The 15178-nt window shown below is 42.8% G+C and overlaps 1 protein-coding gene across 1 annotated transcript in view; it reads right to left on the reverse strand.

Moving 5' to 3' along the window:
- The window catches only part of LOC119916364 (signal transducer and activator of transcription 5B-like), a 47099-nt gene that overhangs the window by 6520 nt on the left and 25401 nt on the right, over positions 1 to 15178 (reverse strand). Inside the window, exons 17-18 of the mRNA XM_038736353.1 lie at positions 15065 to 15116; positions 14348 to 14455 (exon numbers count right to left, since the gene is read on the reverse strand). Of these exons, the coding sequence (XP_038592281.1) occupies positions 14348 to 14455; positions 15065 to 15116 (160 nt within the window). The remainder of the gene's footprint in view (positions 1 to 14347; positions 14456 to 15064; positions 15117 to 15178) is intronic.

Here is a 15178-nt window from a genome sequence, read left to right on the forward strand (position 1 = left end):
ACAGACCCGTCGCCCTGACCTCTGTGGTTATGAAGTCCTTTGAGCACCTTGTGTTGTCCCACCTTAAATCCATCCCAGATCCACATCCCTGCAGTTCGCCTACAGAGCCAACAGGTCTGTAGATGATAGCAGTAAACATTAGGGCTGTACATATCGATTATTTTTTAAGTCTATTAAATCTAACGATTATTTTTTCGATTAGTCGATTAATCTAACGACTAATTTTGTTTATTCTAAAGAAAGAAAAGTTGCCTATTACTCGATTAACATACCAATTTATCAAAAATAAATATCAAAAACATGTCTAATCAATAAATCTATATTTTATTCAATCATCCTGATGAAGCACATTAGAATAATGAATCAAATTTCCACCTCACTGATCTGTTGTGATAATAACAATAACAGACATTACTTTACTTCAAACTTTAAATGTTTCTGATATGGATTCATTTCAATATTGAGTAATGCAGTATGATAATAAAATGTATTTCTGCATCAGTGAACACCTGAAAGGACTCAGACTGTCCAGACAGTCACAGATTGTCTGTAATTAGATTCAGCCGTTTTCTCGCTCATACGTGGCTGTTAAAGAAACAGAAAATATGAAACAGCCAATCGTTACATGACTTGCGGTGTAACGTTATGTTACCATGACAGCAGCAGAAATTACTTTTAACATGAAGGCAATGAAGAAATACTATGTGTCCTCATGCTGATTATGTGCCGTGCTTGTGTGGCGACAGAAAGGAAACACGATTTGCAGTGCTGCCATCTAGACAAAGTGCTGCGGGATACTTTCGTTTCACGTGTTCGTGGACAGCAGCTGTGCTGCAGTGAAGCTGTTTCCAGTTCACAGAGCTCACGGAGCAGCACGTTGTTGAGTGTCTGTCTGGAATACTCGATGGTCAAAGGCGTGGTCTTGTAGCTGGAGCTTGTCCGGGATAATCCCACACCGGATGAGTCGACATATTTACGTTATCGATTACGTCGACATATCGCCCCAGCCCAGCTAGTAAACATGGCCCTTCACTACATCCTCCAGCACCTGGACTCCCCAGGAACCTACGCCAGGATCCTGTTTGCGGACTTCAGCTCTGCTTTCAACACCATCATCCTGGCCCTGCTGCAGGACAAGCTCTCTCAGCTGAACGTGCTTGACTCCTCCTGCAGGTGGATCACTGACTTCCTGACAGACAGGAAGCAGCACGTCAAGATGGGAAAATATGTCTCTGACTCCAGGACCATCAGCACCGGTTCCCCTCAAGGCTGCGTTCTTTCCCCCCTTCTCTTCTCCCTGTACACCAACAGCTGCACCTCCAGTCACCAGTCTGTCAAGCTCCTGAAGTTTGCGGATGACACCACCCTCATTGGGCTCATTGGGTGGGGATGAGTCCGCCTACAGGTGGGAGATGGACCATCTGGTGACCTGGTGCAGCCAGAACAGTCTGGAGCTCAACGCTCTTTAGACAGTGGAGGTGGTCGTGGACTTCAGGAAAAGCCCAGCCCCACCCTCCTCCATCATCCTGTGTGACTCCCCAGTCATCACTGTGGACTCCTTCTGCTTCCTGGGCACCATCATCTCCCAGGACCTCAAGTGGGAGCTGAACATCACCTCCCTCACCAAGGCGGCCCAGCAGAGGATGTACTTCCTGCAGCAGCTGAAGAAGTTCAGCCTGCCAAAGACAATGATGGTGCACTTCTTCACTGAGTCCATCCTCACCTCCTCCATCACCATCTGGTACGCTGCTGCCACTGCCAGGGACATGGGCAGGCTGCAGCCTCATTCGCTCTGCAGAGGTGGTGATTGGCTGCAATCTTCCTTCTCTTCTGGACCTGTACTCCCTGAGGACTCTGAGGCGAGCAGGAAAGATTGCAGCTGACCCCTCCCACCCCGGACACAAACTGTTTCAGACTCTCCCCTCTGGCAGGAGGTTGCGGTCCATCAGGACCAAAACCTCTCACCACAAAAACAGCTTCTACCCGTCTGCGGCTAGCCTCATTAACAAGGCCCGGGTCCCCTACTGACACTCCCCACTTTCAAATAATACAATCGTCTCTGCACGTGTAAATATCACTTCATGTCATATCATGCACGAACCTGGCACATTGCACTTATTTGTTGTTAATTTGTTGTCAACTGTAAATTGTTGTTCCATTGTTATTTTTATTATTATTTTTTTATATTGTCAGTTGTATTATTTTTCTCTATTCTTCTGTTATTCTTATATAACTTGCATTTGTTTATTCCATATTTATATATTTCTACATCTATTTATGTCAGCTGTATGTCTGTCTACGTGTAGCACCTTAACACCAAAGCAAATTCCTTGTATGTGTAAAACACTACTTGGCAATAAAGCTTCTTCTGATTCTGATGACTTGTCATTTCATCACAAATAAATACAAGTGTATGTTCGCTTCTTTACCTTTACCTGAGGAAGACCATCTGTAACTGAAATACGCAAGTCACATCTACATAAAAGGCCCAGTGTTTCTACTCACTACTTTGTAATTTTCTCAGTACATTATTTTGTTATTATGATCCCACTTTTACCGTAGTACTTGATTTTGGCTACCTTACCCACCTCAAATTAAGAGTAACCATTAACCAGCTGGTAGTTTATCTATGGGTGGTTCAATAATTCATTAAAAGATTTTGCAACCTTTTTGTTAAAGTTGGAGCTAAAATTAAACAAAACCACTCCAAAGCCCCTTCACGCAGGCATCTAGTGGGAGGATGACTGAAGAGTTACCTCAGTGACACATTAATTATTACCTGGTAGGGTGTAGAAAAGGCCAACGTGATCACTGAGCTGAAGGACGTGCAAAAGCTGGCCATCACATCAGATGGATGGACCAGCCTCTGTCAGGATCACTATCTCACTGTTACAGTGCACTACACAAGCCAGGGCAGTGCAAAGCAGAAGGTCCTCCACACCAGTGTGCAAATCGCAAACTGACAAAGTAGTGGCAGAGGAGATCTCTGAGATTCTGGAAGGGTTTGAGAGACAGCCGAGCAAGATCGTAGCTGTGTGTAACTGTTTACAGGTGCTGGTCATATAATTAGAATATCATCAAAAAGTTGATTTATTTCAGTAATTCCATTCAAAAAGTGAAACTTTGATATTATATTCATTCATTACACACAGACTGATATATTTCAAATGTTTATTTCATTTAATTGTGATGATTAAAACTGACAACTAATGAAAATCCCAAATTCAGTATCTCCGAGAATTAGAATATTACTTAATACTTACCAATACAAAAAAAGGATTTTTAGAAATGTTGGCCAACTGAAAAGTATGAACATGAAAAGTATGAGCATGTACAGCACTCAATACTTAGTTGGGGACCCTTTTGCCTGAATACTGCAGCAATGCGGCGTGGCATGGAGTCGATCAGTCTGTGGCACTGCTCGGGTGTTATGAGAGCCCAGGTTGCTCTGATAGTGGCCTTCAGCTCTTCTGCATTGTTGGGTCTGGCCTCTTCACAATACCCCATAGATTTTCTCTAGGGTTAAGGTCAGGCGAGTTTGCTGGCCAATTAAGAACAGGGATACCATGGTCCTTAAACCAGGTACTGGTAGCTTTGGCACTGTGTGCAGGTGCCAAGTCCTGTTGGAAAATGAAATCTGCATCTCCATAAAGTTGGTCAGCAGCAGGAAGCATGAAGTGCTCTAAAACTTCCTGGTAGACGGTTGCGTTGACCTTGGACCTCAGAAAACACAGTGGACCAACACCAGCAGATGACATGGCACCCCAAACCATCACTGACTGTGGAAACTTCACACTGGACTTCAAGCAACGTGGATTCTGTGCCTCTCCTCTCTTCCTCCAGACTCTGGGACCTTGATTTCCAAAGGAAATGCAAAATTTACTTTCATCAGAGAACATAACTTTGGACCTCTCAGCAGCAGTCCAGTCCTTTTTGTCTTTAGCCCAGGCGAGACGCTTCTGACGCTGTGTCTTGTTCAAGAGTGGCTTGACACAAGGAATGCGACAGCTGAAACCCATGTCTTGCATACGTCTGTGCGTGGTGGTTCTTGAAGCACTGACTCCAGCTGCAGTCCACTCTTTGTGAATCTCGCCCACATTTTTGAATGGGTTTTGTTTCACAATCCTCTCCAGGGTGCAGTTATCCCTATTGCTTGTACACTTTTTTCTACCACATCTTTTCCTTCCCTTCGCCTCTATTAATGTGCTTGGACACAGAGCTCTGTGAACAGCCAGCCGCTTTAGCAATGACCTTGTGTGTCTTGCCCTCCTTGTGCAGGATGTCAATGGTCGTCTTTTGGACAGCTGTCAAGTCAGCAGTCTTCCCCATGATTGTGTAGCCTACAGAACTAGACTGAGAGACCATTTAAAAGCCTTTGCAGGTGTTTTGAGTTAATTAGCTGATTAGAGTGTGGCACCAGGTGTCTTCAATATTGAACCTTTTCACAGTATATCAGTTATAATCATCAAAATTAAAAGGAATGAACACTGAAAATATATGAGTCTGTGTGGAATGAATGTATACATTATACAAGTTTCACTTTTTGAATGGAATTACTGAAATGAATCAACTTTTTGATGATATTCTAATTATATGACCAGCACCTGTATGCTGGCAATATGGATGTTGCCATAAAGAGGCTACACGTCCTAAAAAATTTAATGCTTCCGCACACATTGTATCTGGCAGCACAGAAAATACACAAAATGACACTGATAAATGGGCAGCCCGTATCAGAGCAGGGTTGTGTGGTTCAAGAGGTCCTCTATGTCCAAAACGGTCTCGAAGGAAAAGCAGCAGATCTTTGGTAAGAAGCCAGTTCACTCCAAGTATTATTTTGAAATTCCCATCATCGTAACTATTTAATTTAATAGTCAAGTGTGTGGTAATTATTAAAAATGTATATTGTTCGTTGTTGTTTCAGGCCTTCCGCACCACTCACTCATCCTTGATGTCAAGACCAGATGGAACACGCTCTATCTAATGATAGAGAGATGCATGGAGCAGTATTCAGCGATCCAAGCAGCAGCCTTGGATCCACAATAGCGAAAAGCAATGACTAAGGACAATAGGGGTGCAACAAATATTTGACGTAGTCAACAAAAATCCATTAACTTGCCAACAAATTTAATAACCGATTTGTTCATGACGTCATCAGGACATAGCAACACCGTCCGCTTAATGGAGTGAATTGATGTGAACAGTAAAACAACATAACATTAGCGATGATATTAACACCATCACAACCTAAAACCTGTGTGGGAACATTTGACTCTTCACTCAGCCAAAAAGGTTGTGAACTGCAGAATTTGCAAAGCAGACCTTTTTAGGCCTGGGAGGCATGCAAAGTTGGCACTTTGGCTGATGAAGACTCAATTAGTTAGCTAGTTAGCAAGCTAACTTAACGTGAATGCCATGTTACATCACATTACGAGCTATAACGTTTTCTATACAATTTCCGGCCAATTAGTTGTTAATTGCGTTGAGAGTAGAAAATAATTATAACACACAACGGTCCTGTACATTCCAGATGTGCCCTAACTGTACAATCAAATGTTTACAGCTGGACAACATCGGACAAGTTCATGCTTTCTTGAAAAAAAAAAAAAGAAGAAAATAAAACCCCAAAACAGTTCTATGTATGCGGCAGCTAATCCACCACAGACTCCCTTAAAAAAAGAGTTTTGTGAGTTGCTGAGTTAGGGGAAACTATATAAACTTTGTGAAACGCTGTCTACTACAAAATCATTATTATTGGTCACCTCTTGTAAATTCAGCAAATGTAATGCATGAAGTTATTCCTTTCTTTGTATAAATATAGCGTCAGTTTGTCCTGGTGTGTTGCAGTACCGACGTTTAAGATGCTCCTTCACCAGACAGAAGATCAGCTGTTCAGACCAGTGCTCACACAGTGCTGCACACAGTTATTTCTTACTGTATATACCTGTTTGGTCCATGACAGGACTTGACTTCAGTGGAACTTTCTGTTGCTGCAGCAGAAACGTTCATCAAAAGACGTATTTTTGAAAGCAGTATTCATTTTATCGTCTTGACTGTTAATTAGCACATTCCTTTTTTCATGATTAACAATTTATAGGTTTTTCCGAACATTTGAACACACACACACACACACACACACACATCTGAAAAATGAAGCAGTACTCATACAACAAAAGAGAAAGACATAGCACGACCACAGACAAAAACTAACTACATTATAGAAAATGAAAAAAATAAATAAATAAACAGAAGGACAGTGATGCACCAAGCCCTTGAGTTATAGCCTTGCCTAAATGTAGGTACAGTATTCTATCAAAATGTATCCATCAGTCATGTTTTCTAGTTAAATGCTATTTTTTTGAGCCGGAACGCTGTTAAACCTCCAAGGTGGACGAATGATACTTCCCCCATTTCAAGTTGTACTCTTCCACTTTATCAAGCAACCTATAAGACAGTCGTTCAAGGGCAGCCAGCTGACCCAAAGTGACATGCCACAAATCCAATGCTGGTGCAGAGGGGGCTTTCCATTCTTTGACCAAAAGTTTCCGGCCTAGCATGAGGACAGTCTGAGTCCAGAGTGGAGGGGTCAGGTCACTTAATGCAGAGGGGTCCCCCAAAATAAACAGACTAGGGGTGAATGGGATATTCTGGTCGACAATTTTCTCTATGATTGTATGAAGGGAAGACCAAAATGCCTGAATATTTGGGCAACTCCAGAGCATGTGTTCTAGGGTACCATTTTTGTCCCGACTCCTCCAGCTTTCCGAGTTATCAACCAAACCAACCTTATGCAGCCTGGATGGTGTCTAATAGATTCTATTCAGTATTTTGAATTGGATAAGATGCGTTCGCAGTTCCCTTGACATTTTTTTCCCCATTTCTAAGAGTTCTGCCCCATTCTGCATCTGTGAATAACACCTTTAGGTCAGTTTCCCATGTCATTTTAAGGGACATTATATTAGAGTCCGAGGCTGCAAGGATCATAGCATAGTAGGAAGAGGCTTCATGGCCACGCCCATAAAATGTTAGAACCTTCTCCAACATGTCACCGCTCGGTGGAACTACTGAAGGGGAGCCGAAGACCTGCACCAGGAGATGTCGTAACTGAAAATACTTCCATTGTTGATTAAGTGGTAAGTCAAATTCCTGTCTAAGTGCCTCAAAGGATTTTAATGTCCCATCATGGTAAGTCTCCGAGCACCCTAATCCCTTTTTACAACCAGAGCTTCCAAAGGAAGGGTGATTTATTTATACAGAGCTTGGGATTTTGCCAGATCCCGGCAGCCTGGTGCAGATACGGAACAAATTTAAAGATCTTAGCTACTCTCTTCCAGACCCACTGAATGTGGGACAAAATGGGATGTGACGGATTCTGTTGGGCTAATTTAGCTGTGATGTAAGCTATGGGTGTGAGAGGGGAGGACACGCTTTCGAGGTGGAACCACGGGGGGCTCTCTCCGGGGGTAAAGACCATTGTGCCATATGCCTAATGGTAAACGCATAATGGTAAAAGAGCAAGTTGGGGACACCTAATCCTCCTCTGTCCACTGGCCTCTGCAGCTTACGCAGGTTCATCCTGGGGCGTTTATTATTCCATAAAAATTTATGAAAGAGGGATTTGGGACAAAGTGGTGAGAGAGGAAGAGCCTCAGATTTTGTCCAGTTGACTTTATAACCCGAAATGGATGAGAACTATATAATTTTAAATAGTGATGCAAGAGAATGTTCAGGATCTGTGACAAACAAAAGGATATCGTCTGCATACATCATCAATTTATGATCATCTGCCACCGATTTGTATGCCTGGAAATGCAGGTCCTTTACGTATAGCAACCGCTAGCGGTTCAAGTGCAACTGCAAAAAGTAGAGGAGAGAGAGTCTCCCTGCCTCGTGCCTCTTTCCAGTGGGGTGAGTGTATATGAGCCTAATCCAAGCTATGAACTTTTTGCCAAAGCCGAAACATTCCAGGGTGGAGAGCAGATAATGCCACTCCACCCTGTCAAGCCAATGGAAGACCAACAGGAAAAAGAATCCGGAAAGGGCTAAGCCCCCCACAACTCAAGGCCGTGATACAGTGGCGCTAAATACCATTACCCCAAAACGCTGTAACGACAAGTTATCCAAGGGAATGAATATAAGCCAGGGCTTTTTTATGTTCATCAAATCGGCGCCGATCTCACGGTGAGCACTGCCGGGTAGTCGAGGGAAAATCTTGTGCGTTTTTCATGGAGCAACTTCTTACACTTGTTGAACTTTATACACTGACGTATTGACGTACTGCTGACGTATTGCGGTAAGCGTGTCGACTCATTTCCGTTTCCGGTGCTTGTGTGTTGGTACCGTGTTGTGCTGCTCTCGCTAAATAACAGTTACATTTGTTTGATTACAGCGGCCAACTGTTCGCTAAACACTTATTCTTTACAGTAATTTTGCCTAAGCACTCACAGTTCTTTCCATCTTTTAGCGACTGCTGTTCAATCTCATAGTTGTTCTAAAGTTTTGGTAACTGACGCCACAGTACTTTAGCTTAGCCGTTAGCAACTTTAGCTTAGCAGCTAGCGATGGCTTCTCCTTCTCCCTCTCTCTCTCCTACTTTCTCCTGCTCGGTGTGTCAGATGTTTAATTACTCCTCTGCCTCCTTTAGCGGTAATGGTACATGTAATAAGTGTAGTTTATTTATAGACATGGAGGCGAGGCTCAGTGATTTAGAAGTCCGGCTCCGCACCTTGGTAGATCAGTCTTTAGCTACTGTAGCTAGCCAGTCCCCGGTAGTCGGTGCGGAACGGCCTGAGTCAGCCTCTGGTAGCCGTCCTCCGGCATCCCCTGTGCAGCCAGGAAAGGGGGGGGGCTGGGTGACTGTCCGAAGGAGGAATAGTCGTAAGCATTCAAAGTCCACGGGGCATCATCAACCTGTTCACGTTTCTAACAGATTTTCCCCACTCAGCGACACACCCGCTGAGAAACCAACTCTGATCATTGGCAGCTCCATTTTGAGAAACGTGAATTTAGTGAAGCCAGCGGCCATAGTTAAGTGCATCCCTGGGGCCAGAGCGGGCGACATTGAGTCTTATTTGAAACTGCTGGCTAAGGATAAACGTAAATACAGTAAGATTGTTATTCACGTCGGCGGTAATGACTCCCGGTTACGCCAATCGGAGGTCACTAAGATTAATGTTGAGTCGGTGTGTACATATGCAAAAACAATGTCGGACACCGTAGTTTTCTCTGGAACCCTACCAAATCTGACCAGTGATGACATGTATAGCCGCATGTCGTCATTCCGCCGCTGGTTGTCAAGGTGGTGTCCAGCAAACAATGTGGGCTTTGTTGATCATTGGCAGACTTTCTGGGGAAGACCTGGTCTGATCCGGAGAGACGGCATCCATCCCACTTGGGAAGGAGCAGCTCTCATTTCTAGAAATCTGGACAAGTTTATTAGTGGACCAAATCCATGACAACCCAGAGTTGAGACCAGGAGGCAGAGTCGCAGTTTAACACACTTCTCTGCCCTTCTTTTTCAGCAGTTACCCACCCAAAACCCTACGCAGAGTCGCAGTCTAACACACTTCTCTGCTCCTCCATTTCAGGAGTTACTTAGTGAAAATCCTATAGTGACGGTGTCTGCCCCCCCGACCACTGAAATTATTTAAAAAGGTAAACAGAAGAGGAGCTGTTCATAAAAACCTCATAAAAATTAAAACCACAAGAGCAATAGTGCAAACGAATAGGAGAGTTAAATGTGGACTCTTAAACATCAGATCTCTCTCTTCTAAAGGTGTACTAGTAAATGAACTAATATCAGATTATGATATTGATTTATTTGGTCTTACTGAAACCTGGCTGGGTGACGGAGAATATGTTAGCCTAAATGAATCCACCCCTCCCAGTCATATTAATACTCACATTCCTCGAGGCACAGGCCGAGGAGGTGGAGTTGCAGCTATCTTCGACTCTAGCCTACTAATCAGCTCTAAACCTAAACTAAACTATAACTCATTTGAAAGTGTTGTTCTTAGTCTTTCGCACCCAAGTTGGAAATCACTGCAACCAATTCTTTTTGTTATAGTGTACCGAGCACCTGGCCCGTACTCTGAATTCTTATCTGAATTTGCAGAGTTTTTGTCAACTTTAGTCCTTAAAACGGACAAAGTTATTATTGTAGGAGATTTTAATATTCATGTGGATGTTGAGAATGACAGCTTCAGTACTGCGTTTATCTCTCTGTTAGATTCCATCGGCTTCTCTCAGAGTGTTCATGAACCGACTCACTGTTTTAACCACACCCTCGACCTTGTTTTGGTGTATGGTATTGAAATTGAACATTTAGTGGTGTTCCCACAGAATCCCTCTTTATCCGACCACTGTTTGATAACTTTTGAGTTTGTATTGCAGAACTACTCGCCATGGGGCAAAAATTTCTATACAAGATGTCTGTCTGATAGTGCCATAGCTAAATTTAAGGATGCGATTCCATCAGCTCTAAATACATTATCTAGTCACAAAGTAACGGAGGACTCCTATGCTAATTTCAGTCCCTCCCAAATCGATCATCTTGTTGATAGTGCTGCAGGCTCGCTGCGAATGACACTCGACTCTGTAGCCCCTCTAAAAAAGAAAATACTAAAACAAAGACGGTTAGCTCCATGGTATAATACGGAAACTCGCAAATGAAAGCAAATATCACGGAAACTTGAGAGGAATTGGCGTTCCACCAAAGTGGAAAATTCTCCTTTAATTTGGCAAGATAGTCTTAAAACTTATAGGAAGGCCCTCCGTAATGCTAGAGCAGCGTACTACTCGTCATTAATAGAGGAAAATAGGAACAACCCCAGGTTTCTTTCACAGAGTCACAGCTCTATTGAGCCAAGTATTCCCATAGCTCTCAGTAGTTACGATTTCATGAGCTTCTTTAATGATAAAATTCTAGCTATTAGAGACAAAATTCACCAACCTCAAGTTTAATTTAAAAGCTGATGGCATTGTGCAATTTTGCGATTTATAATCTGAGTAGTCGATTATTTCGTTTCAGTAATTGTATAGTCATTAGTTGCAGCAATTCCATAAGGCCGAAGAGTTTGTCCAACTCATTAGAATCCTCTATACATCCACAATGTGAAAAGAATGCAACCAGTGAACAAATCATGCTCATCCTCCAAAAACTTGAAGAGCACTTCACTGTGAAGCATAAAGATACAACTTTTGTGCTAACCATCAAAGAGAAGGTGTGGGAGGACCTCTCCGAGCGCAATCAGGATGAGGACATTCAAGCCTTCCAGCATGAGGCCACAGCATTGGACTTCAGATTTAAAGAGAGGCCAGTAAGTACCTGAGACAGACAGAGGAAGGCATCTGTTGAGGCCAATGTGACAGAAGCAACACCTGAGCTGCTGAGGAGCTGAAGCAGACAGACACAAAGCACCAGCAACAGGAAGAGGAGTCTTCAAGACAAGGAGAGGAAATGGGAGGAGAAAGATCCTCAATTGTACAAAACAAGAAGTGCCTTGGAGAAGCTGTTCTCAGAGGAGGACAGGTAGTTGAGGTTGATGATCTAACAGGACACCTCGTCCCTCACCCTCAGCGACAGCAAGCGTGTTGACCTAGAGGTCACACTTTACAAAAGCCTGCCTCCTATCCCCATGGCTAAAATTCATGTGATGTGGTTTTGGGAGAAGAGAACTGCTCTACCCCTCCTCACAAACAATGCAACAAGCTACTTCTGTGCTTCTATATCCCTATAGGGTATTTTTGGCTGCAGGGAACACAATAAGCCAGGAGAAGTCCCAACTTCTGCCAGAGAAGACAAATGTGGATCTTTCTCCAGAACAACTTCTAAGAACTGTTAGGCATTTTGCAGCCTACCTGCAACCCCACCTATGTTGCTCTATACCTCTGTATTTTCTTTTATAGTAAATAATTGTTTATTTTGTTTTTTTTACATTTGTGAAAATAAATGTCAGTTCCTTTCTTCTGCTTCGTTTTTTTCCTCTTAAAAAAATAAAAAGTTCTTAAGTACTTAATAAAAATACTGTTGAAGTACTAGATTGATAAGCAGAATAAATAACAGTAATAATACCATCCCTATCCCATATCCACCCAAACGGTGTATGTATGTATGTATGTATGTATGTATGCATGCATATATATACACACAGTGGGTACGGAAAGTATTCAGACCCCTTTAAATTTTTCCACTCTTTGTTTCATTGCAGCCATTTTCCAAAAATCAAAAAAGTTCATTTTATTTCTCAGTAATGTACACTCAGCACCCCATCTTGACAGAAAAAAAAACAGAAATGTAGAAATTTTTGCAAATTTATTAAAAAAGAAAAACTGAAATATCACATGGTCATAAGTATTCAGACCCTTTGCTCAGTATTTAGTAGAAGCACCCTTTTGATCTAATACAGCCATGAGTCGTTTTGGGAAAGATGCAACAAGTTTTTCACATCTGGATTTGGGTATCCTCTGCCATTCCTCCTTGCAGATCCTCTCCAGTTCTGTCAGGTTGGATGGTAAACGTTGGTGGACAGCCATTTTCAGGTCTCTCCAGAGATGCTCAATTGGGTTTAAGTCAGGGCTCTGGCTGGGCCATTCAAGAACAGCCACGGAGTTGTTGTGAAGCCACTCCTTCGTTATTTTAGCGGTGTGCTTAGGGTCATTGTCTTGTTGGAAGGTAAACCTTCGGCCCAGTCTGAGGTCCAGAGCACTCTGGAAAAGGTTTTCGTCCAGGATATCCCTGTACTTGGCCGCATTCATCTTTCCCTCGATTGCAACCAGTCGTCCTGTCCCTGCAGCTGAAAAACACCCCCACAGCATGATGCTGCCACCACCATGCTTCACTGTTGAGACTGTATTGGACAGGTGATGAGCAGTGCCTGGTTTTCTGCACACATACCGCTTAGAATTAAGGCCAAGTGATGGTTGACTTACTACAACTTTCTCCCATCTCCCGACTGCATCTCTGGAGCTCAGCCACAGTGACCTTTGGGTTCTTCTTTACCTCTCTCACCAAGGCTCTTCTCCCCCGATAGCTCAGTTTGGCCGGACGGCCAGCTCTAGGAAGGGTTCTGGTCGTCCCAAACGTCTTCCATTTGAGGATTATGGAGGCCACTGTGCTCTTAGGAACCTTAAGTGCAGCAGAAATTTTTTTGTAACCTTGGCCAGATCTGTGCCTTGCCACAATTCTGTCTCTGAGCTCTTCAGCAGTTCCTTTGACCTCATGATTCTCATTTGCTCTGACATGCACTGTGAGCTGTAAGGTCTTATATAGACAGGTGTGTGGCTTTCCTAATCAAGTCCAATCAGTATAATCAAACACAGCTGGACTCAAATGAAGGTGTAGAACCATCTCAAGGATGATCAGAAGAAATAGACAGCACCTGAGTTAAATATGAGTGTCACGGCAAAGGGTCTGAATACTTATGACCATGTGATATTTCAGTTTTTCTTTTTTAATAAATTTGCAAAAATTTCTACATTTCTGTTTTTTTCCTGTTAAGATGGGGTGCTGAGTGTACATTACTGAGAAATAAAATGAACTTTTTTGATTTTTGGAAAATGGCTGCACACCCACTTACACACCCGCTGGTCATAAGCAAGATATGTCCACTAGGATAGTGAGGAGGGACACAGGAAGTGGGTAAGACTCCGTGCAGGCGGGGCCTGAACGTGAGGCTGAGGGAATGCATGAAGGCATACAGCCTGAAGCAGGAGAGCAAGCTCCAGCAAAACAACGTGAGAGATGTGTGGTCAGGAATGAATGCCATCACAGGGCTCAAGATGAAGGGGAATCAGGCTGAGGGAAACCTAGACAGAGCAAACAAGTTGAATCCAAGAAGGGTTAACTCTGTGGGGTCATTTTCAAGGTAATGGACACCGCCTGGCTCGTTAGTGCTCCTTGCTGTTGTAATGACAGTTGTTATCGTCGCTGGTATAAATGGCCTATTTCACTCTTCTTTCAAACAATCTGTCATCCCTGTACAAACTATGTAATTTGCTGTCCTCTTAAGAGTGTCCCTTACCATTCAGATGTAAGTAAACTTACACTTGACCTGAGGAATTGGCCCTTTTGCATTCAGCCATGCGTTTGTGTAGTGGCTGTTTAGTTTTAGTTTAGTTTCATATACAGATCTGTGAATTCCTCTCCGCATTGGACAGCATACACTGGATTGCTTTTCTTGTGTTTGGGTGTGTGGCCTTTCAAATGGACCAAAATCTGTTTTAGCACATTCTTGAGTTTAAAAACAGGGATGTGGTGTTGAAAATCTTCACGAGGTTCTCTGATACACCAAACAAGTATGCAATCATCAAATCAAATAAATGAAGTAAAGCAAAGGAGTGTACTTACATAGAAGGGTAGACACCAAAGTTGTTGGGGTGGCTCACAGAGGGAGAAGCTGTCTGGTCCATGAATGTCGGAGTTCCACCACTGGGTTCAGGGTTCGGGGTGGTGAATCTACCAGAGACAGTAACACAGAGAGAGACAGAGACAGAGAGAGAGAGATGGTATTGTCAGAGAACCAAATTGTCCATCTCTCTATATATTTTTATGCAGATGCAGATACTGGTAAAAAAAAAAAAAAAAAATGGGAGAAGTTGTGTATCTGAGTATCGGTAAAAGGACAATAAATCGAAATTTAATGTTACGAAGTAAACAGTGGAAGATCTGTGCTAAAGTAGCTTGCTGTCCCTGCCATGCATAAAGGCTAGTATTAACAAATCGCTCCACATTTGCTTTTTACCAGTGGTACACAGGATAATAATAAGGGTTGCGTTAGTTGGTGAAGTAATGTGGAAAGCAATAACGTTCCATATTGCACCGGATAACGTTAGCAACTAGTCGCCGTTAGCCGTCAAGCTAACGTGACTCTCCAGGCTTTGTGATGATCACTCCGACATCATCTGATTGTATGTTGCATTTAATTTATGTTGAAAATTTACTTTATTAATAAGTGATTTTATTGAAAAACTACATAAAGCCCCTTTAAATGTTGCACTTTATTCAGTCCTGCCCAAATTTAGGTTTCCTTTGGCGGTTTTAGAAAAGAGAAGAAGAAAAACTTACTCTGGCACAACTTGTTTGATCTGTGGTTTTACATATCCATCCACTGCTTTGGCTGAAAGAGAGACATACTACCTTAAAACATGTTTCACTTTTACAGTGGCATCCATTTTACTG

Source organism: Micropterus salmoides, unplaced genomic scaffold, assembly GCF_014851395.1.
Source record: "Micropterus salmoides isolate LMB-PRFRI ecotype aquatic unplaced genomic scaffold, ASM1485139v1 Ms_hic_scaffold_21, whole genome shotgun sequence".
Classification (NCBI taxonomy): domain Eukaryota; kingdom Metazoa; phylum Chordata; class Actinopteri; order Centrarchiformes; family Centrarchidae; genus Micropterus; species Micropterus salmoides.